The sequence below is a fragment of the Hyperolius riggenbachi genome, chromosome 2 (genome assembly GCF_040937935.1).
Source record: "Hyperolius riggenbachi isolate aHypRig1 chromosome 2, aHypRig1.pri, whole genome shotgun sequence".
In the NCBI taxonomy this organism is placed as follows: domain Eukaryota; kingdom Metazoa; phylum Chordata; class Amphibia; order Anura; family Hyperoliidae; genus Hyperolius; species Hyperolius riggenbachi.
In genome coordinates, this window is record NC_090647.1 from 561,407,357 (window position 1) to 561,434,400 (window position 27,044).

Genomic DNA, 27,044 nt, shown 5'->3' on the forward strand with positions numbered 1-27,044 from the left:
CTGGCTCGTTGCTATGGTGGTGATCCCTATGCCAGCGCGTGCTGCGCGCTTCTCAGTCCTGAGCAGCCTGAGGCTGAGCCACGCTCCCTCCAATCACTTACAGAGGGGCGAAATTACTGGCTCGCACTTCAAGAGGCAGAGCCGCAGCAACAGTTTCTTGGTCTTCGCCCCCATCAGCCCCGGCACCACCAGGGGGCGGAGCTACCACACGAAACGGACCCAGCCGGTGCCCACAGCGCAGCAGCCAGTTAAATAATAGATATGCAGGCAGGGCGGCAGGAGCGCCCCCCTGGAAGCTGGCGCCCTGAGCGATCGCTCCGGTCAAAGGCCGGCCCTGTGCAGGCGCTACTGCAAGCAACTAGTACAGACTGCAAAGGGTGATCAAGGCTGCGGAGAGAATCATTGGGACACCCCTGGACCTCCTAAACGCATCCAGGCTACGATCTAGGGCAAACAGGATTGCACAAGATCCCCTCCACCCCGGTAGTCGCTTCTTTATCCGCATGCGCTCAGGCCGCCGCTACAGAACTATTCCCACCAAAACCTCCAGGCACAGGAACTCTTTCTTCCCCCAAGCCGTATCCCTTCTAAACTAATGCCCCTTACGCTGAATGTCCACCCAGCATGGCCCCCCGGTCATCCTGCAGAACTGCCACTTTAGGCCCTTATATCCGCATGTTATGTTCTGTTTTTATTCTGTCTGTTTTTTTATGCACCTTTTGCACAATGTCAGTTCACGTTCACTGTTGTAAACCTGTAATTTATTTTTTTAATTTTTTTTTTTTTTGCACTAAGCCCTATGCCTGTGTGTACCACAAATAATTCTGAGTGTAGCTTCCGCCGCACTTGGTGAAATAAATCTGATTCTGATGACATAGAAGGCGATGTGCCGGGGGGGGGGGGGGTATGTTGAAAACGAATGGAAATCTGTGTTGGTGTGTTAGCAGATCCTTCTCTGATCAGAGGTTGTCTGATGGTTGTGTCTGCTGGCTGTCTGCCAGTATATGGGCTCCTTTACAATATCACACCAGTGTGGGGGAATCCCATTCATCTGATCATCTTCGGGGACGACTGGATGAGGAAAACACACTGGCTCTTATTCAGTTTACTTCACATATTTCTCCGGTTCATCATTTTTCATCTTTTGTACAAAATAAATGACAAATGTATTTTCAGTGTGGTCTTGCTGGAGGCTTGGAAGGTAATTTCTTTTTTTTTATTAATGAGGTGGGAATACATTTCCTGTGAGAACTTATTTATTTGTATTTATAAAGCGCCAACATATTACGCAGCGCTGGACATTAGTTAGGGTTACAGACAATATTTAGGGGTGACATACAGCAATATGACAATACAGGAATACAAGAGAGACCAGATCATACAGCACAGTATGAGCACCAGGTAATGCTTAGTCACTGGAGGGGAGCATGGAGATCACACAGCACAGTATGAGTACAAGGTAATGCTTAATCAGTCATTGGATGGAAGCATGGAGATCACACAGCACAGTATGAGTACAAGGTAATGCTTAGTCACTGGAGGGGAGCATGGATCACACAGCACAGTATGAGTACAAGGTAATGCTTAGTCACTGGAGGGGAGCATGGAGATCACACAGCACAGTATGAGTACAAGGTAATGCTTAGTCACTGGATGGGAGCATGGAGATCACACAGCACAGTATGAGTACAAGGTAATGCTTAGTCACTGGATGGAGCATGGAGATCACACAGCACAGTATGAGTACAAGGTAATGCTTAGTCACTGGAGGGGAGCATGGAGATCACACAGCACAGTATGAGTACAAGGTAATGCTTAGTCACTGGAGGGGAGCATGGAGATCACACAGCACAGTATGAGTACAAGGTAATGCTTAGTCACTGGAGGGGAGCATGGAGATCACACAGCACAGTATGAGTACAAGGTAATGCTTAGTCACTGGAGGGAAACATGGAGATCACACAGCACAGTATGAGTACAAGGTAATGCTTAGTCACTGGATGGAGCATGGAGATCACACAGCACAGTAGGAGTACAAGGTAATGCTTAGTCACTGGATGGGAGCATGGAGATCACACAGCACAGTATGAGTACAAGGTAATGCTTAGTCACTGGAGGGGAGCATGGAGATCACACAGCACAGTATGAGTACAAGGTAATGCTTAGTCACTGGAGGGAAACATGGAGATCACACAGCACAGTATGAGTACAAGGTAATGCTTAGTCACTGGATGGAGCATGGAGATCACACAGCACAGTAGGAGTACAAGGTAATGCTTAGTCACTGGATGGGAGCATGGAGATCACACAGCACAGTATGAGTACAAGGTAATGCTTAGTCACTGGAGGGGAGCATGGAGATCACACAGCACAGTATGAGTATCAGATAATGCTTAGTCACTGGAGGGGAGCATGGAGATCACACAGCACAGTATGAGTACAAGGTAATGCTTAGTCACTGGATGGAGCATGGAGATCACACAGCACAGTATGAGTACAAGGTAATGCTTAGTCACTGGATGGAGCATGGAGATCACACAGCACAGTAGGAGTACAAGGTAATGCTTAGTCACTGGATGGGAGCATGGAGATCACACAGCACAGTATGAGTACAAGGTAATGCTTAGTCACTGGAGGGGAGCATGGAGATCACACAGCACAGTATGAGTATCAGATAATGCTTAGTCACTGGAGGGGAGCATGGAGATCACACAGCACAGTATGAGTACAAGGTAATGCTTTGTCACTGGAGGGGAGCATGGGGATCACACAGCACAGTATGAGTACAAGGTAATGCTTAGTCACTGGATGGGAGCATGGAGATCACACATCACAGTATGAGTACAAGGTAATGCTTAGTCACTGGATGGGGCATGGAGATCACACAGCACAGTATGAGTACAAGGTAATGCTTAGTCACTGGATGGAGCATGGAGATTACACAGCACAGTATGAGTACAAGGTAATGCTTAGTCACTGGATGGGAGCATGGAGATCACACAGCACAGTATGAGTACCAGGTAATGCTTAGTCACTGGAGGGAAGCATGGAGATCACACAGCACAGTATGAGTACAAGGTAATGCTTAGTCACTGGATGGGAGCATGGAGATCACACAGCACAGTATGAGTACAAGGTAATGCTTAGTCACTGGATGGGAGCATGGAGATCACACAGCACAGTATGAGTACAAGGTAATGCTTAGTCACTGGAGGGGAGCATGGAGATCACACAGCACAGTATGAGTACAAGGTAATGCTTAGTCACTGGATGGAGCATGGAGATTACACAGCACAGTATGAGTACAAGGTAATGCTTAGTCACTGGAGGGGAGCATGGAGATCACACAGCACAGTATGAGTACAAGGTAATGCTTAGTCACTGGAGGGGAGCATGGAGATCACACAGCACAGTATGAGTACAAGGTAATGCTTAGTCACTGGAGGGAAGCATGGAGATCGCACAGTATGAGTACAAGGTAATGCTTAGTCACTGGATGGAGCATGGAGATCACACAGCACAGTATGAGTACAAGGTAATGCTTAGTCACTGGATGGAAGCATGGAGATTACACAGCACAGTAGGAGTACAAGGTTATGCTTAGTCACTGGATGGGAGCATGGAGATCACACAGCACAGTAGGAGTACAAGGTAATGCTTAGTCACTGGATGGGAGCATGGAGATCACACAGCACAGTATGAGTACAAGGTAATGCTTAGTCACTAGATGGGAGCATGGAGATCACACAGCACAGTATGAGTACAAGGTAATGCTTAGTCAGTGGATGGAGCATGGAGATCACACAGCACAGTATGAGTACAAGGTAATGCTTAGTCACTGGATGGGAGCATGGAGATCACACAGCACAGTATGAGTACAAGGTAATGCTTAGTCACTGGATGGGAGCATGGAGATCACACAGCACAGTATGAGTACAAGGTAATGCTTAGTCACTGGATGGAGCATGGAGATCACACAGCACAGTATGAGTACAAGGTAATGCTTAGTCACTGGAGGGGAGCATGGAGATCACACAGCACAGTAGGAGTACAAGGTAATGCATAGTCACTGGATGGGGCATGGAGATCACACAGCACAGTATGAGTACAGGGTAATGCTTAGTCACTGGAGGGGAGCATGGAGATCACACATCACAGTATGAGTACAAGGTAATGCTTAGTCACTGGAGGGGAGCATGGAGATCACACAGCACAGTAGGAGTACAAGGTAATGCTTAGTCACTGGATGGGAGCATGGAGATCACACAGCACAGTATGAGTACAAGGTAATGCTTAGTCACTAGATGGGAGCATGGAGATCACACAGCACAGTATGAGTACAAGGTAATGCTTAGTCACTGGAGGGAAGCATGGAGATCACACAGCACAGTATGAGTACAAGGTAATGCTTAGTCACTGGATGGGAGCATGGAGATCACACAGCACAGTATGAGTACAAGGTAATGCTTAGTCACTGGATGGAGCATGGAGATCACACAGCACAGTATGAGTACCAGGTAATGCTTAGTCACTGGAGGGAAGCATGGAGATCACACAGCACAGTATGAGTACAAGGTAATGCTTAGTCACTGGATGGAGCATGGAGATCGCACAGCACAGTAGGAGTACAAGGTAATGCTTAGTCAGTGGATGGAGCATGGAGATCGCACAGCACAGTAGGAGTACAAGGTAATGCTTAGTCACTGGATGGGAGCATGGAGATTACACAGCACAGTAGGGGTACAAGGTAATGCTTAGTCACTGGATGGGAGATTGGAGATCACACAGCACAGTATGAGTACAAGGTAATGCTTAGTCACTGGATGGGGCATGGAGATCATACAGCACAGTATGAGTACAAGGTAATGCTTAGTCACTGGATGGGGCATGGAGGTCACACAGCACAGTATGAGTACAAGGTAATGCTTAGTCACTGGATGGGAGCATGGAGATCACACAGCACAGTATGAGTACAAGGTAATGCTTAGTCACTGGAGGGGAGCATGGAGATCACACAGCACAGTATGAGTACAAGGTAATGCTTAGTCACTGGATGGGGCATGGAGATCACACAGCACAGTATGAGTACAAGGTAATGCTTAGTCACTGGAGGGGAGCATGGAGATCACACATCACAGTATGAGTATCAGGTAATGCTTAGTCACTGGATGGGAGCATGGAGATCACACAGCACAGTATGAGTACAAGGTAATGCTTAGTCACTGGAGGGGAGCATGGAGATCACACAGCACAGTAGGAGTACAAGGTAATGCTTAGTCACTGGATGGGGCATGGAGATCACACAGCACAGTAGGAGTACAAGGTAATGCTTAGTCACTGGATGGGAGCATGGAGATCACACAGCACAGTATGAGTACAAGGTAATGCTTAGTCACTGGATGGGAGCATGGAGATCACACAGCACAGTATGAGTACAAGGTAATGCTTAGTCACTGGAGGGGAGCATGGAGATCACACAGCACAGTATGAGTACAAGGTAATGCTTAGTCACTGGAGGGGAGCATGGAGATCACACAGCACAGTATGAGTACAAGGTAATGCTTAGTCACTGGATGGGAGCATGGAGATCACACAGCACAGTATGAGTACAAGGTAATGCTTAGTCACTGGAGGGGAGCATGGAGATCACACAGCACAGTAGGAGTACAAGGTAATGCTTAGTCACTGGATGGGAGCATGGAGATCACGCAGCACAGTATGAGTACAAGGTAATGCTTAGCCACTGGAGGGGAGCATGGAGATCACACAGCACAGTATGAGTACAAGGTAATGCTTAGTCACTGGAGGGGAGCATGGAGATCACACAGCACAGTATGAGTACAAGGTAATGCTTAGTCACTGGAGGGAAGCATGGAGATCACACAGCACAGTATGAGTACAAGGTAATGCTTAGTCACTGGAGGGGAGCATGGAGATCACACAGCACAGTATGAGTACAAGGTAATGCTTAGTCACTGGAGGGAAGCATGGAGATCACACAGCACAGTATGAGTACAAGGTAATGCTTAGTCACTGGATGGAATATGGAGATCACGCAGCACAGTATGAGTACAAGGTAATGCTTAGTCACTGGATAGAGCATGGAGATCACACAGCACAGTATGAGTACAAGGTAATGCTTAGTCACTGGATGGAGCATGGAGATCACGCAGCACAGTATGAGTACAAGGTAATGCTTAGTCACTGGATAGAGCATGGAGATCACACAGCACAGTATGAGTACAAGGTAATGCTTAGTCACTGGAGGGGAGCATGGAGATCACACAGCACAGTATGAGTACAAGGTAATGCTTAGTCACTGGAGGGAAGCATGGAGATCACACAGCACAGTATGAGTACAAGGTATTGCTTAGTCACTGGATGGAGCATGGAGATCACACAGCACAGTATGAGTACCAGGTAATGCTTAGTCACTGGATGGGAGTAGTGTTGGGCGAACAGTGTTCGCCACTGTTCGGGTTCTGCAGAACATCACCCTGTTCGGGTGATGTTCGAGTTCGGCCGAACACCTGATGGTGTTCGGCCAAACTGTTCGGCCATATGGCCGAACTAAGAGCGCATGGCCGAACGTTACCCGAACGTTCGGCTAGCGCTGTGATTGGCCGAACGGGTCACGTGGTTCGGGTAAATAAATACCCGATCCACGTCATTTCTCCGCCATTTGTCTGTGGGTTTAGCTTTGGGTAGGCAGGCAGGGTAGTTCTCTCTCCAGCCAGGCTAGCCAGGGTCCCCCCAGTCATTGTGTCGCTGCTGGGAATAGTAGTACACCGCTCACCCACACTATATAGCATTGTGTTTACTGCCACTCTGTGTGTCTGCTGGGAACAGTAGTACACCGCTCACCCTGTATAACATTGTGCTCTGTGTCGCTGCTGGGAATAGTAGTACACCGCTCACCCACACTATATAGCTTTGTGTTTACTGCCACTCTGTGTGTCTGCTGGGAACAGTAGTACACCGCTCACCCTGTATAGCATTGTGCTCTGTGTCGCTGCTGGGAATAGTAGTACACCGCTCACCCACACTATATAGCATTGTGTTTACTGCCACTCTGTGTGTCTGCTGGGAACAGTAGTACACCGCTCACCCTGTATAGCATTGTGCTCTGTGTCGCTGCTGGGAATAGTAGTACACCGCTCACCCACACTATATAGCATTGTGTTTACTGCCACTCTGTGTGTCTGCTGGGAACAGTAGTACACCGCTCACCCTGTATAGCATTGTGCTCTGTGTCGCTGCTGGGAATAGTAGTACACCGCTCACCCACACTATATAGCATTGTGTTTACTGCCACTCTGTGTGTCTGCTGGGAACAGTAGTACACCGCTCACCCTGTATAGCATTGTGCTCTGTGTCGCTGTTGGGAATAGTAGTACACCGCTCACCCACACTATATAGCATTGTGTTTACTGCCACTCTGTGTGTCTGCTGGGAACAGTAGTACACCGCTCACCCTGTATAGCATTGTGCTCTGTGTCGCTGCTGGGAATAGTAGTACACCGCTCACCCACACTATATAGCATTGTGTTTACTGCCACTCTGTGTGTCTGCTGGGAACAGTAGTACACCGCTCACCCACCACTGTATAGCATTGTGCTCTGTGTCGCTGCTGGGAATAGTAGTACACCGCTCACCCACCACTGTATAGCATTGTGTTTACTGCCACTCTGTGTCTCTGCTGGGAACAGTAGTACACCGCTCACCCGCCACTGTATAGCATTTCTGTACTGCCACTGTACTGCTGCCAGTGAGCGTGAACTTTAAGGATAAGTGAAATGAAGAAGAAATCCTGTGAAAGAGGGAGGGGCAAGGGAAGAGGTGTTCCCCCTGACGGTTCACGTACAGGCCACAGTGGAGCACCGAAGAAAACCCACTCAATACCGCCCATGTTGTCCAGGAAATCAACCCTCACAAATCCAAAAGAACAGGACCAGATAATTAATTGGATGACCTCTCAAGCGTCCAGCAGTGGGTTAAGCAGCACCAGCACATCACGCACGAGGTCCGAGTCCTCAGCCAGTTACAAGGAGCCAGTGGGCACAAAGCTGACACAACCGGCAGCGACACCACGCACACAACTGCCAAATAACCAGTCCGAAGAATTTCCTCAGGACACAATGGGGTATTCGCAGGAGCTATTCCCAGCCCAACAAACTTCCACCTTTCAAAGGTCAATGGAACAGCCAGAAATGTTGTGCCCGGATTCACAACCATTGACTGTGGGAAATGCACCGCGCACTGAAATGCAAGGCGAGTCCGAGGACTTTGAAACCCAAATCCCAGAGCAAGTTGGGCAGGAGGGGTTTCAATTGCAGGAGGTTGGCCGAGAAGATCTTGAAGACGACGTTGGAGTGTGCTGCGCAGAGGTTGTTGTGGGGAGCTCTACTCCACGGCGGCGGCCCACAATCACATATGACGAGTTTGAGGAGATGGAAGAGGAGGAGGGTATGGACAATGTTGACAGAGACCCAGATTTTGTATGTGAAGGAGAACATCGCCGTCGTAGCAGCACAGATGATTCTGTTGAAGAACCCACTGCTGCACGAGTTCGCCTTGTGCCACAAGGTAGGCGGCGCGAAATTTCAGGCACCACAAGCGTGGAAGTTCAAGTGAGACGCAAAAGAGGCGCAAACAGAAATCGCCAGCAAGCAGGTGCTCCAAAGTCTGGCCTTTCTTTGAAGACTGCAGTGAGGATGGTACCATGGTGATTTGCAAGGTGTGCAAGACCCGCCTGAGCAGGGGGAAACATATTAACAACCTCTCCACCACCAGCATGACCCGCCACATGGTATCCAAACATCCCACTCTGTGGGCGCCAGGACAGGGTACCAGCAACACTGCCTCCCTTGGGGTCACCAGACTCACCACCAGACCCTCCTCAGCAGCAGCAGTAGCCCAGCCATTGCGTGGTTCACAACAACATTCACAAACATCAGATGACGCTGACACTGTCACTTTCCGGAATAGTGCTCTTGAGGTCTCCCAGTCATCAAACACAACAACCAACATCCGTTCAGTGTGCAGCCGTACGGTTCAGTTGTCTGTCTCGGAGATGCTTGAGCGCAAGAGGAAATTGCCAGCAAATGACCCCCGGGCCGTGGCACTAACAGCCAGCATAGCCAAGCTTCTGGCCTGCGAAATGCTGCCATATCGAGTGGTGGAGACAAACAGCTTCAAGGGCATGTTGTCAGTGGCCATCCCATGTTACGTGGTTCCCAGCCGCTACCACTTTGCGTGCTCTGCAGTGCCTGAGTTGCATGATCATGTGGTCAGCAAAATAACCCGAAGCTTGAAGAATGCCGTTGCCTGCAAGGTTCACCTCACCACTGACACCTGGACGAGTGCGTTCGGCCAGGGTCGATACATCTCCCTTACCGCGCACTGGGTGAACCTTGTGGAGCCTGGCAGCGATTCCACACCTGCTACGGCGCGGGTGTTGCCCACGCCGCAAACCGCTGCACCGCCGTCCCTCCCACTGGATAACAACAGCAGCACCTACCTCTCTGACTCCTTCTCCTCCAACGCATTTCAAAGCTGTACCTCATCCGGAAACGCTAACCCAGCAGCAGTAGGATCGTGGAAGCAGTTCAGCACAGCTGTTGGCATGCGTCAGCAAGCGTTGCTGAAGCTGATCTGCCTTGGGGATAAGCAGCACACAGGGGAGGAAATTTGGAGGGGAATAAAGGAACAGACGGATTTGTGGCTGGCACCGCTGGACCTGAAACCGGGCATGGTTGTGTGTGATAATGGGAGTAATCTCATTCGCGCTTTAAGGTTGGCTAAGCTGACACACATCCCTTGCCTGGCGCACGTGATGAACCTAGTAGTTCAGCGGTTCCTGAGGACATACCTAGGCGTGGCCGATCTTCTGTTGAAGGTGCGACGAGTGGCCAAACATTGTAGAAATTCCAGTACTGCTTCGGGGGCACTCGCCAAGATGCAGGAGCGCTTCAATCTCCCCCACCATCGCTTGCTGTGTGATGTTCCTTACGCGCTGGAATTCTACGCTGCACATGCTAGCCCGCTTTTGCGAGCAGAAGAGTGCAGTGGTCCAGTACATGACGGCGCAGTACCGAGGCGCATCCGGACAGCTGCCAAGCTTCTGTGGATCCGATTGGGCCAACATGTTGGACCTCTGCCAAGTCCTCCAAAATTTTGAGCAATCCACGTTGCTTGTGAGCAGTGACAACTCTTCAGTCAGCATTACCATACCACTGCTGTGTTTACTGAAGAAGTCAATGTTGAAAATCAAGGAAACAGCTGTCATGATGCAACTGGGGGAATCTGAAGGAGAAAACGATCAGCGTAATGGTACCAACATCAGGCCATCCGCCTCAGGAAACGCTGGCCCCAGCAGCTATGATGAAGAAGAGGAGGAGGAACAGCTGGAGTTGGAGCAGGAATTTCATGCCACCACTGACGAGGGCCAGAGCGGTGCACGTTGGACTTCCACAATTCAGCGCGAATGGTCAGCAGAAGCAGACCAGGAAGAAGGTGACGACTATGATGCATCACAACAACGATCACAATGCTCACAAGAGGATGATGAGGATTCTGGCAGGACTCTGGCACACATGGCTCAATTCATGCTAGACTGCATTGAACGTGACCCACGCATTGTGCGCATTCTGGACAACACCAATTACTGGGTTTATACCCTTCTGGATCCACGGTACAAACACAATGTTCCAAAACTGCTTGAAGAACGAGTCAGACAGGTCAAAATGGAAGAATACCAGCAGGCCCTTGTGGAGACTTTAGAGAGGAGATTGACATCCTCCCCCTCCTCTAGCCAGTTGTACGCCGACAGACTGACTTCCGCAAACCTAGGACGACCAGGAGGGCAGCAAACAACACAAGCCGCAGCTAGTGCCCAAAAGGGAATGGTATCGGCAGTGTGCTTGGAGTGGGAAAATTTTCTGACACCCATGCAGCAGCCCACAGAACAGCAAGCGTGCAGATCCACCTCCAACACCGATCGCCTGTACAAGATGGTCAAGGACTACATGTCAGATGGCGTAGCTGTGTTGAACAATCCATCTGCACCCTTCAACTATTGGGTATCGAAGCTAGACACCTGGCACGAACTGGCAATGTACGCAATAGAGGTGCTGGCTTGCCCGGCAGCCAGCGTTATGTCGGAACGCTGTTTCAGTGCTGCCGGAGGCATCGTCACAGATCGGCGTATCCGCCTCTCCACAGAAAATGCAGACCGTCTGACTCAAATTAAAATGAATCAATCCTGGATTGGAAATGACTACGCAACACTCCCGGACCCCAACCAAGTAACATGAACAATGACCATCTGTGATGGGTTAGCGTTACCGGTCCCTTTTCCTGGAACCTCTTATCTGTATTACATTTATGACTGCATGGCGGCAAAAATCATGCTATCCGCACGCTTCTTGTCCTCATGCAAGGCCTGGGTTGTTGTGTCTCAAAGCGTGGCCTTCTCCTCCTGCGCCGCCCTCCTCCTGTTCCATCACGTGTGCTGCTGCTGGGTTAGCGTTGCCGGTCCCTTTTTATGGAACCTCTTTTCTGTATTACATTTATGACTGCATGGCGGCAAAATGCATGCTATCCGCACGCTTCTTGTCCTCATGCAAGGCCTGGGTTGTTGTGTCTCAAAGTGTGGCCTTCTCCTCCTGCGCCTCCTCCTGTTCCATCACGTGTGCTGCTGCTGGGTTAGCGTTGCCGGTCCCTTTTTTATGGAACCTCTTATCTGTATTACATTTATGACTGCATGGCGGCAAAAAGCATGCTATCGGCACGCTTCTTGTCCTCATGCAAGGCCTGGGTTGTTGTGTCTTAAAGCGTGGCCTTCTCCTCCTGTTCCATCACGTGTGCTGCTGCTGGGTTAGCGTTACCGGTCCCTTTTCCTGGAACCTCTTATCTGTATTACATTTATGACTGCATGGCGGCAAAATGCATGCTATCGGCACGCTTCTTGTCCTCATGCAGGGCCTGGGTTGTTGTGTCTCAAAGCGTGGCCTTCTCCTCCTGCGCCGCCCTCCTCCTGTTCCATCACGTGTGCTGCTGCTGGGTTAGCGTTGCCGGTCCCTTTTCCTGGAACCTCTTATCTGTATTACATTTATGACTGCATGCCGACAAAAAGCATGTTACCTGTGCAAAGAAAACAGACATTTCCCGCATTTAAAAGACAGTTTTCCCTTTGAAACTTTAAAATCGATTTTCTCAAAAACTATAAGCTCTTTTTGCTACATTTTTTTTCCTCTTGTACCCACTCCCAAGGTGCACATACCCTGTAAATTTGGGGTATGTAGCATGTAAGGAGGCTTTACAAAGCACGAAAGTTCGGGTCCCCATTGACTTCCATTATGTTCGGAGTTCGGCGCGAACACCCGAACATCGCGGCCATGTTCGGCGAACGTTCACGAACCCGAACATCCAGGTGTTCGCCCAACACTATGGGAGCATGGAGATCACACAGCACAGTATGAGTACAAGGTAATGCTTAGTCACTGGAGGGGAGCATGGAGATCACACAGCACAGTATGAGTACCAGGTAATGCTTAGTTACTGGAGGGGAGCATGGAGATCACACAGCACAGTATGAGTACAAGGTATTGCTTAGTCACTGGCTGGAGCATGGAGATCACACAGCACAGTATGAGTACAAGGTAATGCTTAGTCACTGGATGGAGCATGGAGATCACACAGTGCAGTATGAGTACAAGATAATGCTTAGTCATTGGATGGAAGCATGGAAATCACACAGCACAGTATGAGTACCAGGTAATGCTTAGTCACTGGATGGGAGCATGGAGATCACACAGCACAGTATGAGTACAAGGTAATGCTTAGTCACTGGATGGAGCATGGAGATCACACAGCACAGTATGAGTACAAGGTAATGCTTAGTCACTGGATGGGAGCATGGAGATCACACAGCACAGTATGAGTACAAGGTAATGCTTATTCACTGGCTGGAGCATGGAGATCACACAGCACAGTATGAGTACCAGCTAATGCTTAGTCAGTCACTGGATGGAGCATGGAGATTAGGTAAGTTAGGTTCACTCAGATCCATAGGATGGGTGTTCGGTGATGGAGGTGCATGATCAGGTAAAACACACAAGGAGGAGGACCCTGCCCAAGGGCTTACAATCTAGAGGGAGAGGTAAGCACATGAAAGGTAGCAGACCAAAGTTCAGCTGCGGGTTTATAGCACCAGTGAGGAAGTGTAGGGGGGGGGGGGTTGGGGGAGACACAGGTAGGCCAGAGTGAAAAAGGTGAGTTTTGAGGGCCTTCTTGAAGATGTTGAAGAAGGGGAAAACCCTATTGGGGGAGGGAGAAAAGTTAATTGAATACGAAGGGGCCTCTGCGTCAGATCAGTCTTTTGTTGGTAGTTACTGATCTCTTCCTCATGTGTCTATCATCACAGCACTCAGTGTGTTCTATTATCCCAGCAGGAAACTCCGTACCGGATTGTGCACAGGTTGGATCAAACATCACTCGGTGTGACATGAAGTGTCCTGACAACTTCCCCGTCCTGCTGCTCTCCAGGAGATGTGGAGAGGAGGAGGAGGAGAGACTGCTGCAGATCGTCTGTCACATCAGCCGCACTGAACGCTTCCACCCCAGATTCCACCTGGACATCAGCAGCGGCTGCTGGACCCTCCCCCAGGCTGGGAGGGGAGACTCCTGTGTGTATGAGGTCCGGGATCGGGGTACTGGAGATAAAGTCCTGTCCTCTACATCCATCCGTGTGCTGGGTAAGAGTCCATATCCTGATATATAATGCACTAGGAGGTGCGCTGGACATTGAATCATACACAGTTATGGTAAAATTGAAAAGAGAACGTATTTATTAAAAGGATGTTCCAAACACTGCTGTACCTTAGACACATAAGTATTCCACGCAAACACCTTTCACACATGGAAAAGCATGCTGGTTCCCCTTAAAATGGATAATTATTCAACAGATCTGTACAAAAAACATATATATGTATATCCTCATAAAATTATATATAAAAATTGCATTCATAGGGTTAAATGCTCACAAACGCTAGTTGCATCCCCTCTTGGATGGTAGAGCCTCTGTGTGGAGGGAATCAAAAAGTAAAATTGCACCACAAGTACCAGAGTATAATCCCTCCGCACTCGGTAGTCCAGTTACACCGCGGACTTCTTACCCAATCCAGCCGCTTGTAACCTTCCTGGGCAGTCTCCTTCCCGGGGAATCCTCTACCCCAATTCAATACCAGTCCAGGGGTGTGCCACGTAGTACCGCTCCAGCGGTCAGCTGTGCTTCCCAAGCGCTGCACCGCAACTCACTCCAATGGACGACTTCCGGTTCTCCGAACTCAGGGCAAAAACGTCACTTCCCTGTGTACGTCCGCCCGATGGCTGAAAGTGATTTCCTTGCGTTCCACCACTGCCAATCCACTCGCGAGCCACAAGCAGTAGACGGCTGATAGGCAAAAGCAGGGAGTAGATCTATATTCACTGGGGCGCCCCTATAGAATCACAGACAGCATTTGATTGACATGTTTCGACGACGCGGTCGTCTTCATCAGAATCTGGGGAACAATATGGAAGTCGCCATCTTTTATAGGATGGTATTCCCCAATTAGCTCCTCCTTGCGTTGCATTAAAGTGATATTCCTCTCCTTGTCTACATGTTCATCACGGGAGTGCATTTACTCATGACCTGTTGTTTATGTCAGTAGAGAGTTGAAACCCTTCACAGCGATAAGGGGGCACTCTACACAGATAACTTCGTGCTTCACAGAAATGGAAAGTTCTTATTTCACAAACTCCTGTTATATTAAAATAGTGCTCCTCTCATTATCCTCATATTATTCGCTGAAGTGTTTTCACTTGTAGCTGAATGTCATATAGATCAGAAGTTCATGCTTATCACACCAATTAAGGGGCACTCTGCATCGATATCTCCAACTCCACCGGATTTGGGGGGTATTAACCCCCAAGTTCCTGTTTCAATTTATTTCAATCGATGCCCCCCATATCTTTAGATACAATCACGACTACATAATTAAGTTTTAAAAAAACAACAATTTTCTTTATATATTGAATATTATGGGGGAATCCAGCAATGCTTTGGAGAACCAGGATGCTTATACCATAAGAGGTAATACACTAACTCATAAAACCAAACAATTCCATTTCATCATTCAAACCTTTAGGTATCAGGGTGTCTAAATTAAAAATCCACCTACTCTCCTGTCTCGACATTTTGGCTATGTAGTCACCCCCCCTTACGTCTCTATGTACAACCTCCAAGCCAAAATATACCACCTCCCGTACACTGCACATATGGAATTCCCTAAAGTGCTTGGACAATGGGTGTCCCTCCCACCCCTTCCCAATATTATTTAAATGTTCACCAATTCTGCTCGATAGGGTTCTTTTAGTACGACCAATGTACTTTTTATTACATGGACAGATAAGGCAATAGATAACACCCTCAGTATCACAGGTGATTAGATCTCTGATTTTATATATATCCCCCCTTTCTGCTACTTCCACTATCTTTTTATAATTCTTGGTCTTTTTACAATTAATACATCTCCCACATCTCACAAATCCTCCATTATTTCTTGATTTCGGGGCATATATATAGCTACTGGCCGCCGTTGCTACCTTAAGGCCTATATTGCTACATCTTCTATAGACAATTGAGGGTTCTATAGGTAGGATCTCATTCAACAATTTGTCCTGTCTCAGGATATTCCAATGTTTAGAAATGATATTACGCACCATTCTACTACACGGACCATACCTCAAGTTTAATTTTAATGAATGATCTTGTGTTTCCCCTCTATTTTTCTTCTTAATAAGTAAATCTTTTCTTTCAATACTCTCTACAGCATTTTTTGCTGCTTCAATATTATCTTTGGTGTAACCTTTTTCACTAAATTTCACCGAGAGTATTGATACCTCCTTCTTATATTCTTCATCTTCTGTGCAGTTCCTTTTGAGACATATAAACTGGCCCTTCGGTATAGTGTTCAACCAAGGAGGAAAGTGGCAGCTTGTAGTTAGTATGTAACTGTTGACGTCCGTGGGCTTGGAATATGTCCGTGTTTTTATTTTCCCATCCTCCACATATATACTAATATCTAAGAAATTAATCTCTTTATCACTAATTTCTGACGTGAATTTCAAATTTACAGTATTTTGATTTAATTTAACTATAAATCACTTAGAGAATTTATAGTTAAATTAAATCAAAATACTGTAAAGGAGGTATCAATACTCTCGGTGAAATTTAGTGAAAAAGATAATATTGAAGCAGCAAAAAATGCTGTAGAGAGTATTGAAAGAAAAGATTTACTTATTAAGAAGAAAAATAGAGGGGAAACACAAGATCATTCATTAAAATTAAACTTGAGGTATGGTCCGTGTAGTAGAATGGTGCGTAATATCATTTCTAAACATTGGAATATCCTGAGACAGGACAAATTGTTGAATGAGATCCTACCTATAGAACCCTCAATTGTCTATAGAAGATGTAGCAATATAGGCCTTAAGGTAGCAACGGCGGCCAGTAGCTATATATATGCCCCGAAATCAAGAAATAATGGAGGATTTGTGAGATGTGGGAGATGTATTAATTGTAAAAAGACCAAGAATTATAAAAAGATAGTGGAAGTAGCAGAAAGGGGGGATATATATAAAATCAGAGATCTAATCACCTGTGATACTGAGGGTGTTATCTATTGCCTTATCTGTCCATGTAATAAAAAGTACATTGGTCGTACTAAAAGAACCCTATCGAGCAGAATTGGTGAACATTTAAATAATATTGGGAAGGGGTGGGAGGGACACCCATTGTCCAAGCACTTTAGGGAATTCCATATGTGCAGTGTACGGGAGGTGGTATATTTTGGCTTGGAGGTTGTACATAGAGACGTAAGGGGGGGTGACTACATAGCCAAAATGTCGAGACAGGAGAGTAGGTGGATTTTTAATTTAGACACCCTGATACCTAAAGGTTTGAATGATGAAATGGAATTGTTTGGTTTTATGAGTTAGTGTATTACCTCTTATGGTATAAGCATCCTGGTTCTCCAAAGCATTGCTGGATTCCCCCATAATATTCAATATATAAAGAAAATTGTTGTTTTTTTAAAACTTAATTATGTAGTCGTGATTGTATCTAAAGATATGGGGGGCATCGATTGAAATAAATTGAAACAGGAACTTGGGGGTTAATACCCCCCAAATCCGGTGGAGTTGGAGATATCGATGCAGAGTGCCCCTTAATTGGTGTGATAAGCATGAACTTCTGATCTATATGACATTCAGTTACAAGTGAAAACACTTCAGCGAATAATATGAGGATAATGAGAGGAGCACTATTTTAATATAACAGGAGTTTGTGAAATAAGAACTTTCCATTTCTGTGAAGCACGAAGTTATCTGTGTAGAGTGCCCCCTTATCGCTGTGAAGGGTTTCAACTCTCTACTGACATAAACAACAGGTCATGAGTAAATGCACTCCCGTGATGAACATGTAGACAAGGAGAGGAATATCACTTTAATGCAACGCAAGGAGGAGCTAATTGGGGAATACCATCCTATAAAAGATGGCGACTTCCATATTGTTCCCCAGATTCTGATGAAGACGACCGCGTCGTCGAAACATGTCAATCAAATGCTGTCTGTGATTCTATAGGGGCGCCCCAGTGAATATAGATCTACTCCCTGCTTTTGCCTATCAGCCGTCTACTGCTTGTGGCTCGCGAGTGGATTGGCAGTGGTGGAACGCAAGGAAATCACTTTCAGCCATCGGGCGGACGTACACAGGGAAGTGACGTCTTTGCCCTGAGTTCGGAGAACCGGAAGTCGTCCATTGGAGTGAGTTGCGGTGCAGCGCTTGGGAAGCACAGCTGACCGCTGGAGCGGTACTACGTGGCACACCCCTGGACTGGTATTGAATTGGGGTAGAGGATTCCCCGGGAAGGAGACTGCCCAGGAAGGTTACAAGCGGCTGGATTGGGTAAGAAGTCCGCGGTGTAACTGGACTACCGAGTGCGGAGGGATTATACTCTGGTACTTGTGGTGCAATTTTACTTTTTGATTCCCTCCACACAGAGGCTCTACCATCCAAGAGGGGATGCAACTAGCGTTTGTGAGCATTTAACCCTATGAATGCAATTTTTATATATAATTTTATGAGGATATACATATATATGTTTTTTGTACAGATCTGTTGAATAATTATCCATTTTAAGGGGAACCAGCATGCTTTTCCATGTGTGAAAGGTGTTTGCGTGGAATACTTATGTGTCTAAGGTACAGCAGTGTTTGGAACATCCTTTTAATAAATACGTTCTCTTTTCAATTTTACCATAACTGTGTATGATTCAATGTCCAGCGCACCTCCTAGTGCATTATATATCAGTCTTAGAGGTTAGGTGTGGTAAGGGGGTAACCACACCTCAGGCGGTTGCAGCAGGAGGAAGTTATTTTGACCCTATTTTAGCAGCGCCCTCCAGTGCGTTCTTTTTAAGAGTCCATATCCTGCATCACACTTCCCCCTAACCTCCATTGTACTCTATGGGGGAGCTGACGTTATACCGCATGTCATAGAGGTCAGTAACACTGGTGACTGTATGTGGGGGAGGGGCTACAGATCACATGATCAGTGTGGGAACAAGAGCTAGCAATCTATCCTATGTCCCTGTGCTGGTGTTCTATGACTGATGGGGCGTGTATGTAGGAGAGGGGTTGCAGATCACATGATCAGGGTGGGTACAAGAGCTAGCAATCTATGCCATGTCTCTGTGCTGGTGTCACATGACTGATGGGATGTGTATGTGGGGGAGGGGCTGCAGATCACATGATCAGGGTGGGTGCAAGAGTTAGCAATCTATGCCATGTCTCTGTGCTGGTGTCACATGACTGATGGGGAGTGTATGTGGGGGGAGGGGCTGCAGATTACATGATCAGTGTGGGTACAAGAGCTAGCAATCTATGCCATGTCTCTGTGCTGGTGTCACATGACTGATGGGGAGTGTATGTGGGGGGAGGGGCTGCAGATCACATGATCAGTGTGGGTACAAGAGCTAGCAATCTATCCCATGTCTCTGTACTGGTGTCACATGACTGATGGGGCGTGTCCTCCTGATCATTGCAGATCCGGTTCTCATCTACAACATAAGCAGTAACAGCAGCCGGCTGGGGGAGGACATTGCTGTGACTGTCCAGTTCTCTAGAGAAGAGAGCAATGTGACCTGGGAGCTGGACGGGGGGCGTCTCCCTGAGAGATACCGGCTGATAGATGACAACAGGACGCTGATTATCCCGAGTGTGCAGAGAGACGATGCCGAGAGGACATTCCGGGTCAGGGTCACCAACCCGGTCAGTGAGGAGGTCCAGGACTACCGGCTGGAGGTCAGAGGTAAGGGAGGGCGGGTACTGGGGTGATCATGTGACCTGTATAGAGGGGGAGGGGGCAGTGTCAATGAGGAGGTCCGGGACCACCAGCTGGAGATCAGAGGTAAGGGGGGCGGGTACTGGGGGTGATCATGTGACCTGTATAGAGGGGGCGGTGTCAGTAAAGGAGGTCCGGGACCACCGGCTGGAGATCACAGGTAAGGGGGGTGGGTACTGGGGTGATCATGTGACCTGAATAGAGGGGGATGGGGCGGTGTTATTGTGTGAGGGGGAGTGCACAGCAGTTAAGCTACACGACAGTGCAGATGGATAATGAAGTCTTATCAGAGGCATAACAATAGACCCTGCAAGGGATGCAGCCGCAGGGGGCCCCAGAAGCCAGAGGAGGCCCTGTGGGAGAAGTTTCTTTTCCCTGTCCTGAGAGACAGAACAATTGTGCAGAGAGCAGAAAGTTTTTTCCTCTTCATGCCTTAGTTGTCAACATCTTCATGCCTTAAGAATCACTCATGCGCCTATATATACCATCACATATACAATTTTATTCAATTCATAAATTCAAATTCATATATATATTACACTAATATGCAAGCATACACTAGCCAACTTTCTCAGTCCCACCTCCCTATGGCAAACAGTCTGGCACACGCCACAACATATACCTATAGATTGATTCGCTGAGTAAACTTCGTTCTCTAGCATAAAATTGCACCAATCCCTATAGCACCTTTCCAATGTTTAAAAGTGTTTTTGCACCTTTAAAATGGCAATAATGGCCTTTTTTGTTCAAAAATAAAAAATAAATAAAAATAACGTCCTGTGAGCTCACAAAGGTATAATTCATAAATCCAACAGGAAACCGTTCATGTTAAATAGCTTGAATCTCGTCTTGCAAAGCTTTAGACATACAATTTCATATACATCCACCAGGAGTAAAGTGGATAATTCCGCATTCCTTGGTATGCAAATTAGATCTTGCAGGATTTTGTATAGGCAGATTGCATTTGCACAGACCTCTAGAAACAAATAGCATCCTGCAGAACTTTACAAAAGCAGAACTTTTAAAACCAGATAACGTCCTGCAGACTTTTCAAACTTCCATTTCTTTGCATAACATTCAAGCAAAATAGCGTGCTGCGGGTCCAAAAGGACAGTTCAAACAACTCACGCAGCCTAAGGGGTAGATAACTGATTCCTTTATGCTTACGGTTCCGCTATGTCTTCTGGCAGTATGAGCCCCGGCCGGTGGCTCCCGTGTTAACCTGACGTCTGCCGCGGATGTTAAGCACTTTGCTGAAGAATCGTTCCTCAGATTCAATCCGGAACTGTAGAGGTGACGTCACCACTCTGACAACCCAATGCCGACTAGTTTCGGTGGGATACGCCTACCTTCCTCAGGGCGTGTTCTCGTTTGCTTCTCAGCTCTTTTTATATCATAGCTCCACCCCTTTCTCTACGCTATTTGCTACAAATGCCCACAATGTGTTTTTCTCCATAGATCTGCATGAAAACATATAAGAACATTCCTTATGTAAAAGCGAACAATTCCACATCTAAATTCAATCCCAGCAGAGCCAAACTGTTCAATATATAAATCCAATCTTTCTCGACAGTTTGAATTGCATAGAATCTAAAGGTCTGCAGGCTTCCCCCATGACATTCCCAGAAATGTTTGCTTAGTGGCAATTTATTATTTCTTTTTCTAATACTGTTCACATGCTCTCCAATTCTAGATGAGAGTTTCCTTTTTGTTCTTCCCACGTATTGCTTATTGCAACCGCATTCTATGATATATATTACACCTTTGCTGTTACAGTTTAAATTACCATAAATATCAAATTCTTCCTGGGTCACTGCTGATCTAAATTGTTTTATTGGTGCATTGTACTTTGGTGCATTGTGGTTCAATCAATTCACTCGTATTAGGCGGAATTGTACCGACCTAGAGGACTTCGATTTGCAGGCAGACATCTTAAAGGATAGGTTTTTAGAAAAAAAGTATGAGGAAGAACTAGTTGAACATGCCTTAAAGGAAGTAAGAAATTGTCCTAGAGAAAGGGTACTAGAAAGCAGAATGAAAGAAGATTTGACTCCACCACTAAGCATTAAAATGCAATATAACCAACAGTCTCGAGATATCAAGAGGGTGGTGGATAAATATTGGGGTATTCTCCAACAGGATAGGACCCAAAATGGGATTTTAACCGAAAAACCAAGGTTTACATTTTGTAAAGCAAATAATCTGAAAAATATGATTGCACCAACTGTTGTTGAAACCAAGAGAGTAAAGAAACAGAAAGGGTCTTTTAGGAGGTGTGGTTTTTGTGTTCCATGCAAAAGCACCAAGTACAATGCACCAATAAAACAATTTAGATCAGCAGTGACCCAGGAAGAATTTGATATTTATGGTAATTTAAACTTGAATTTATGAATTGAATAAAATTGTATATGTGATGGTATATATAGGCGCATGAGTGATTCTTAAAACTTTATGAATGCTTGAATGGTGGGGGTGTGAGTAACCCCATTTATCACTGACTGCAGCCAATTGAATTAATTTTATATTGAGTGGGCACAAATCTACCTGTTTACATTTTTATCTTCATGCCTTAGTTGACTGCATCTGCTCAGCCACTGATAAGGAATCATACAAAGTTTTGTAGACAATGGTTTGTAGACAGTCCCTATTCAGTATTCAGAAGAGTCTTGTGTACAGCCCCATTCTACCCTCAGCCTTTCTACCCCTCCCCAAGTACTGTGTCCTGTAGTGATGCTTGAGGAGTCAGGGTACGGAGACAAAAAGCTTTCTGCTCTCTGCACAATTGTTCTAATGACTGTATCTCTGCAGCCACTGATTACAAACCATTGTCTACAAAACTTTGTATGATTCGTTGACAGTCCCTATTCAGTGTGCAGTAGGCTCTTGTGTACCGCGCCCAGCCCCCAACCTCTCTACCCCTCCCCAAGTGCTGTGACCATTGCCGACAATGTAATGGGAAAACCCCTCACCAATTCCGTATTACTAGGCCACAGTTGCCACGCAGGTCTCATGCACTAGAGACTTCTGGAGGCAAATCCACCGTGTGCACAGTAAAGATTGGTTGATGATGCCCATCAGGGATTGGCTTTAGAGTACTTCAGTACTGGTAGTCGGAATTCTAATTAAGGCTAATTCATTCACCTGTGCCTGCGGGAAGGGGAGGGGGGAAAACTTACCCAGAGGGGGGGGGGGGGGGGGGTTATGGGGAGAGTTGATTCATGATGTCATTTTGGTATTTGTAATGAAACGTGCGTTTGTGACTCAAATGATGCATTCGATATGACATATTGAAGGCGTCACAGATGGCCACACTTGTGTTTATGACCCTTGTGAGACGGGCCCCCAGGCTGTCAAGGGCACCAAGGGAAGGGAATGTGTGTGCTCATTGAGGGGCCCATGAAGTTTTGCTGGGGGAGCTGCACCACCCCCGGACACCACACTAACCAATATTGCACAAGTTCCTTCAAATACAAATCTCTCAATTGTAAAGTTCATGTAAAGCACCGTGGGGTTCGCTGTAACCACTTATCACAGTCACATTTCCATTGGCAAGACTGCACATTCCACCTCCTCCATGTTACAACCTGCAAGCACATAAATCACTCCACACAGCGTGATATTGTAGCTATAATTCCACGCCACCCGCTGTTCATGATCCGCACGTGCATCACACCACCTGCTCACTCTTATGTAACGCACAGTCGCACACGCTCACCAGATCCAAACCACCGAGGGAAGCAGGTGGCTCTAAGGTTCAGGCAGGGAACACACTTGTCTTCCAGTTTTCTGCGCACGTTTTCTGCACACCAAGTTTGTTTCCATGCAGGAAAACGCACACTGTTTTTCACAGCAGCTAATGTGATTGATAGAGAAAACTGACAAAATGTGCAAAGTCGTCATGAAAAAGTCAGTTTTTTTTTCTGCGTGCGAAAAACATATTAAGTGTGAACTAGCCCATTGATTAACATGCGTTCTCAGTTTTTATGTGCAGAAAATGCGTTCGAAAACAGTCAAGTGTGTCCCTGCCTTAATCATAGGCATCACACTGCGACTTTGTAATCTCCGGCACAAACCCCTCTCAGGCTCTGAGGTCTTCAATAAACTTTAATCCGTGTCTCATCCATAAAAAGTTAATTTAAAACAAACATAGCGTAAAACCGTTAAAAAGATTGCATACCCTGCGCTGAGTGTGCACTTGCGTATCCACAGTGATAAAACAGCACATCTATAGATCAACAGCGGGGTCTGCCTGTAATGGGTGTTGCGTCAGAATGGGTAACGGCGTCTCGTATCCCCCTCTCCACGGCTTTCCTTCGCTCTCTATCATCCGGACAGTTCCTGGATGATGTCAGACGCACTAACTCCGCCCCCTGAATTGTAGTGACGCCACTGATTAAGAGCTCGAGTAATTCACCACAATGGTAACCAATATGAAAAAGGTCCTCAGCCCAAGTAATCTGTATTCAAAAAAAGTATATATAAAGGCACGGGGTAATTTCTCATAAATCAGAAATGTTTATTGGTGATGCCAAAAAGAGTTAAACTAAACTACAAATGTATGCAAAAGTGGTGAACATGTTAATCTCTGCAGAAACCTGCAATGTATAAAATCATCATTAATAAGCGGGCTTACAAACATCACCAACACTGATACTTAGGAGCCGCTACATTTGCTGTAACAGTTCATCCCAAGGTGTTTTAGAATGAATCGCTCACAACAATTCCTAGAGTTCCATGTACTCCATACTCCATATAAAGTAACATAGCTTGTTCACATAAAAGGGCAGGAACTGGGATAGCTGGTAATCTCGGGAACCGGGATATCTGGTAATCTCGGGAACCGGGATAGCTGGTAATCTCGGGGACATGGGGGACTGGGGACAGCAGATATTGCACAGGACAGCCTGGATAATGTGGGAGGGGAGCTGTATAGAGAATAGTGTTGTCCGGATCATGAACGATTCTGATCTTTGATCCGAATCTCTTTTGTGAGTCGAATCATTCGGATCATCAAAATGAACAATTCGGATCGCAAAGGGGGCGGGGCCAGGAGCGGCATGCCCCCCTCTCTCAGCGGGTAGCGGGGGTCCTGGAAGCAGAGCAGAGATGGATCGCTCAGTTGAATGGGAGCCAGCCTTGCAGGGACAGGTAGATGAGAGAGGGGACATGGGTGCCACTGCCAGATATGTGTAGAGCACACTACTGGCTATAATGTGCTGCTCATTCCTGTGCTGTCTGTTCCTAGTTGTGAACAAATGGGAAAGTTTTGTCTCAGAAGCACAGCTCAGTAACTTTGCAGACAGCGTGCTGGGCTAGAATGACAGGGCAGGCACTGTGATTGCAGGGCAATATGATCCTCCTGCACTGCTCTAAACAGCTGCACTTACGGTATCTTCTCCCTAAATGTATGATGAGTGTTCAGGTGAGAAAAGGGGAATGCTTTCTTTCACTGTGCGACGTTTGCATTCAGAGTATACAGATGAACATATATGTGAAATATATGTAAAGCATATGATTGCAACATGTGGGTATTGTGTGCAAACAAACATTTCTGCTCTCTGCTCGTCCCTCCTCCCTTCTCTGTCCACTCCCTGCCCTGTGTCCATCTTCTCCCCTTCTCTGTGTGTCCACCCCACCTCCCCTTTTCTGTCCACTGCAGGAAAAGTCCCGTCATGCTAGTCATTTCACCCCCGAATGCTTCCCTAGTAAAATGATTCGAGATTTGGATCAAAGATCCGGATCTTTTCAATGATCCGATTCAAATCTTCCGAATCATTGAAAAGATCCGTACTTCCCATCTCTAATACAGAGCACTGCTTCCTGTCCACTGCCTGTGACATCACACTGACTGGAGCTGAACTTCCTGTACAGAGGTCAGCCGATGGGGAGGGACAGAACAGAGGGGGCGGGGAGACCCTTTACCAGATTCATCGCTAATTATTTCTAATTATTTCTGTTCAGCGCTAATTATCACTTCCTGAATGGTTTTGTCTCTTTCTTGTCTCCTCCATGCTTCCCTCATCCAGGGACGGATCAGGTGAGACATCACTGGAGATATGTGCTGATGGATTGCATGTTTATCACACACGTAACATTGTATGTTCTGTTTCCTTACAGAGCCTGAGCGTTCCTTGTGGATGAGAGGCATTTCCGTTGCTGCTGCTGTGGCCATCATATTGCTGGTTGGAGTGATGATCTGTATTAGATATCGGGTGAGTAACCGTAACCGTCATTTATAAAATGATGAATTCATGATGATCCAGAGTCGGTGGAGGTGAGGTCAGTGAATGCACAATCCTCTCTGTTAAAGCGAACTTGGGAGGGTAAAATTAAAAATAAATGCCTCAGTAGAGGGAAGCCTGTAGAGTGTGCCAGATCCCCCTGGTTTCCATCTGTTCCAGCTCTGGGTCCCTCTGATGTATCTGACACGCATGTCCTATATGTTCTAGTTGGCTGCACTGCCATCCAAGTACGAGCTTCCTCATACTGGGCATGTGCAAGGAAGGTCTGCACATGCCCAGTAGAATGAAGCTGCTCCTGCATGGCCTTTTCCTGCACAAGCCGGTGTAATGTCTGATTGCACTGCCCGGAAGCTCCCTTCCACACTGAGTAGCGCGCATGCCCAGTGTGAAGTTAATGATGCTGCTGGAAGTAAAATACTAAATATCTCCGCTCCCGCACCTCTTACACTCCCCAAATTTTCAGGGTAGGGAGGGGACCCCCCGAACGACCTCTATGCCAAATTGCAGCCCCCGAGACCCGCTGGTTCCCGAGATAGGTTTCTGTAATCTATCTCGGGAACCAGCGGGTCTCGGGGGCTGCAATTTGGCATAGAGGTCGTTCGGGGGGTCCCCTCCCTACCCTGAAAATTTGGGGAGTGTAAGAGGTGTGGGAGCGAAGATATTTAGTATTTTACCTCCAGCAGCATCATTCAATAGGAACTGTGGCTGCACAGTCTCCTACTGCGCATGCGGGGCAGCGCAAATCCACAGGGTTATAGCTTGTTCATTATTATAGATAAAATCATATTGACAGCTCAGTTTTACTGGTTTTGTCTTTATTTTTTTGGGACATGTCCTACTGCCTAATAAAGATTTACTGCGTTCTCTGGCAACAAGAAGTGTTATTTCTTCTGACTAAGGACATGGATGCCGGATTTGGAGGCAGTAATAAGCTGTCTTTCCTGTCTGTCAGGGTCGGATGGGAACTGTGGAATGACTTTTATGTGCACATAAGCAATATAAACACGTTTGTTGTTTATCTTTCCAGCATACAGAGCTTAGCGGGAAGCTCTAACTTCCTCCTTAACAAAATTAGAAGTTCCTCTTAATATTAATGCAAACCTGTTAGGAAAAAAATAAATAAATGCTAGATAATTACCCAAGTAGTGAGAAGATCCCCCGCTGCTGCCCTGGACCCTCTTCATCTCCGTGGCCGTGCCCCTATACAAGTATGAGCGTCTTTGTACTGGGCACGTGCGAGGACAGTCCCTACATGGCCAGTAAAACAAAACCATGTGTACACCACTTTGTATTGGTCTTTCACGTGAAATTCCAATAAAATGGATTCATGTTTGTGGCAGTAATGTGACAAAATG

The 27,044-nt window shown here is 46.8% G+C and overlaps 1 protein-coding gene across 1 annotated transcript in view; it reads left to right on the top strand.

Moving 5' to 3' along the window:
• The window catches only part of LOC137545164 (uncharacterized), a 153,555-nt gene that overhangs the window by 102,420 nt on the left and 24,091 nt on the right, over positions 1–27,044 (top strand). The window contains exons 2-4 of the mRNA XM_068266277.1: positions 13,452–13,757; positions 19,151–19,414; positions 25,565–25,659. Of these exons, the coding sequence (XP_068122378.1) occupies positions 13,452–13,757; positions 19,151–19,414; positions 25,565–25,659 (665 nt within the window). The remainder of the gene's footprint in view (positions 1–13,451; positions 13,758–19,150; positions 19,415–25,564; positions 25,660–27,044) is intronic.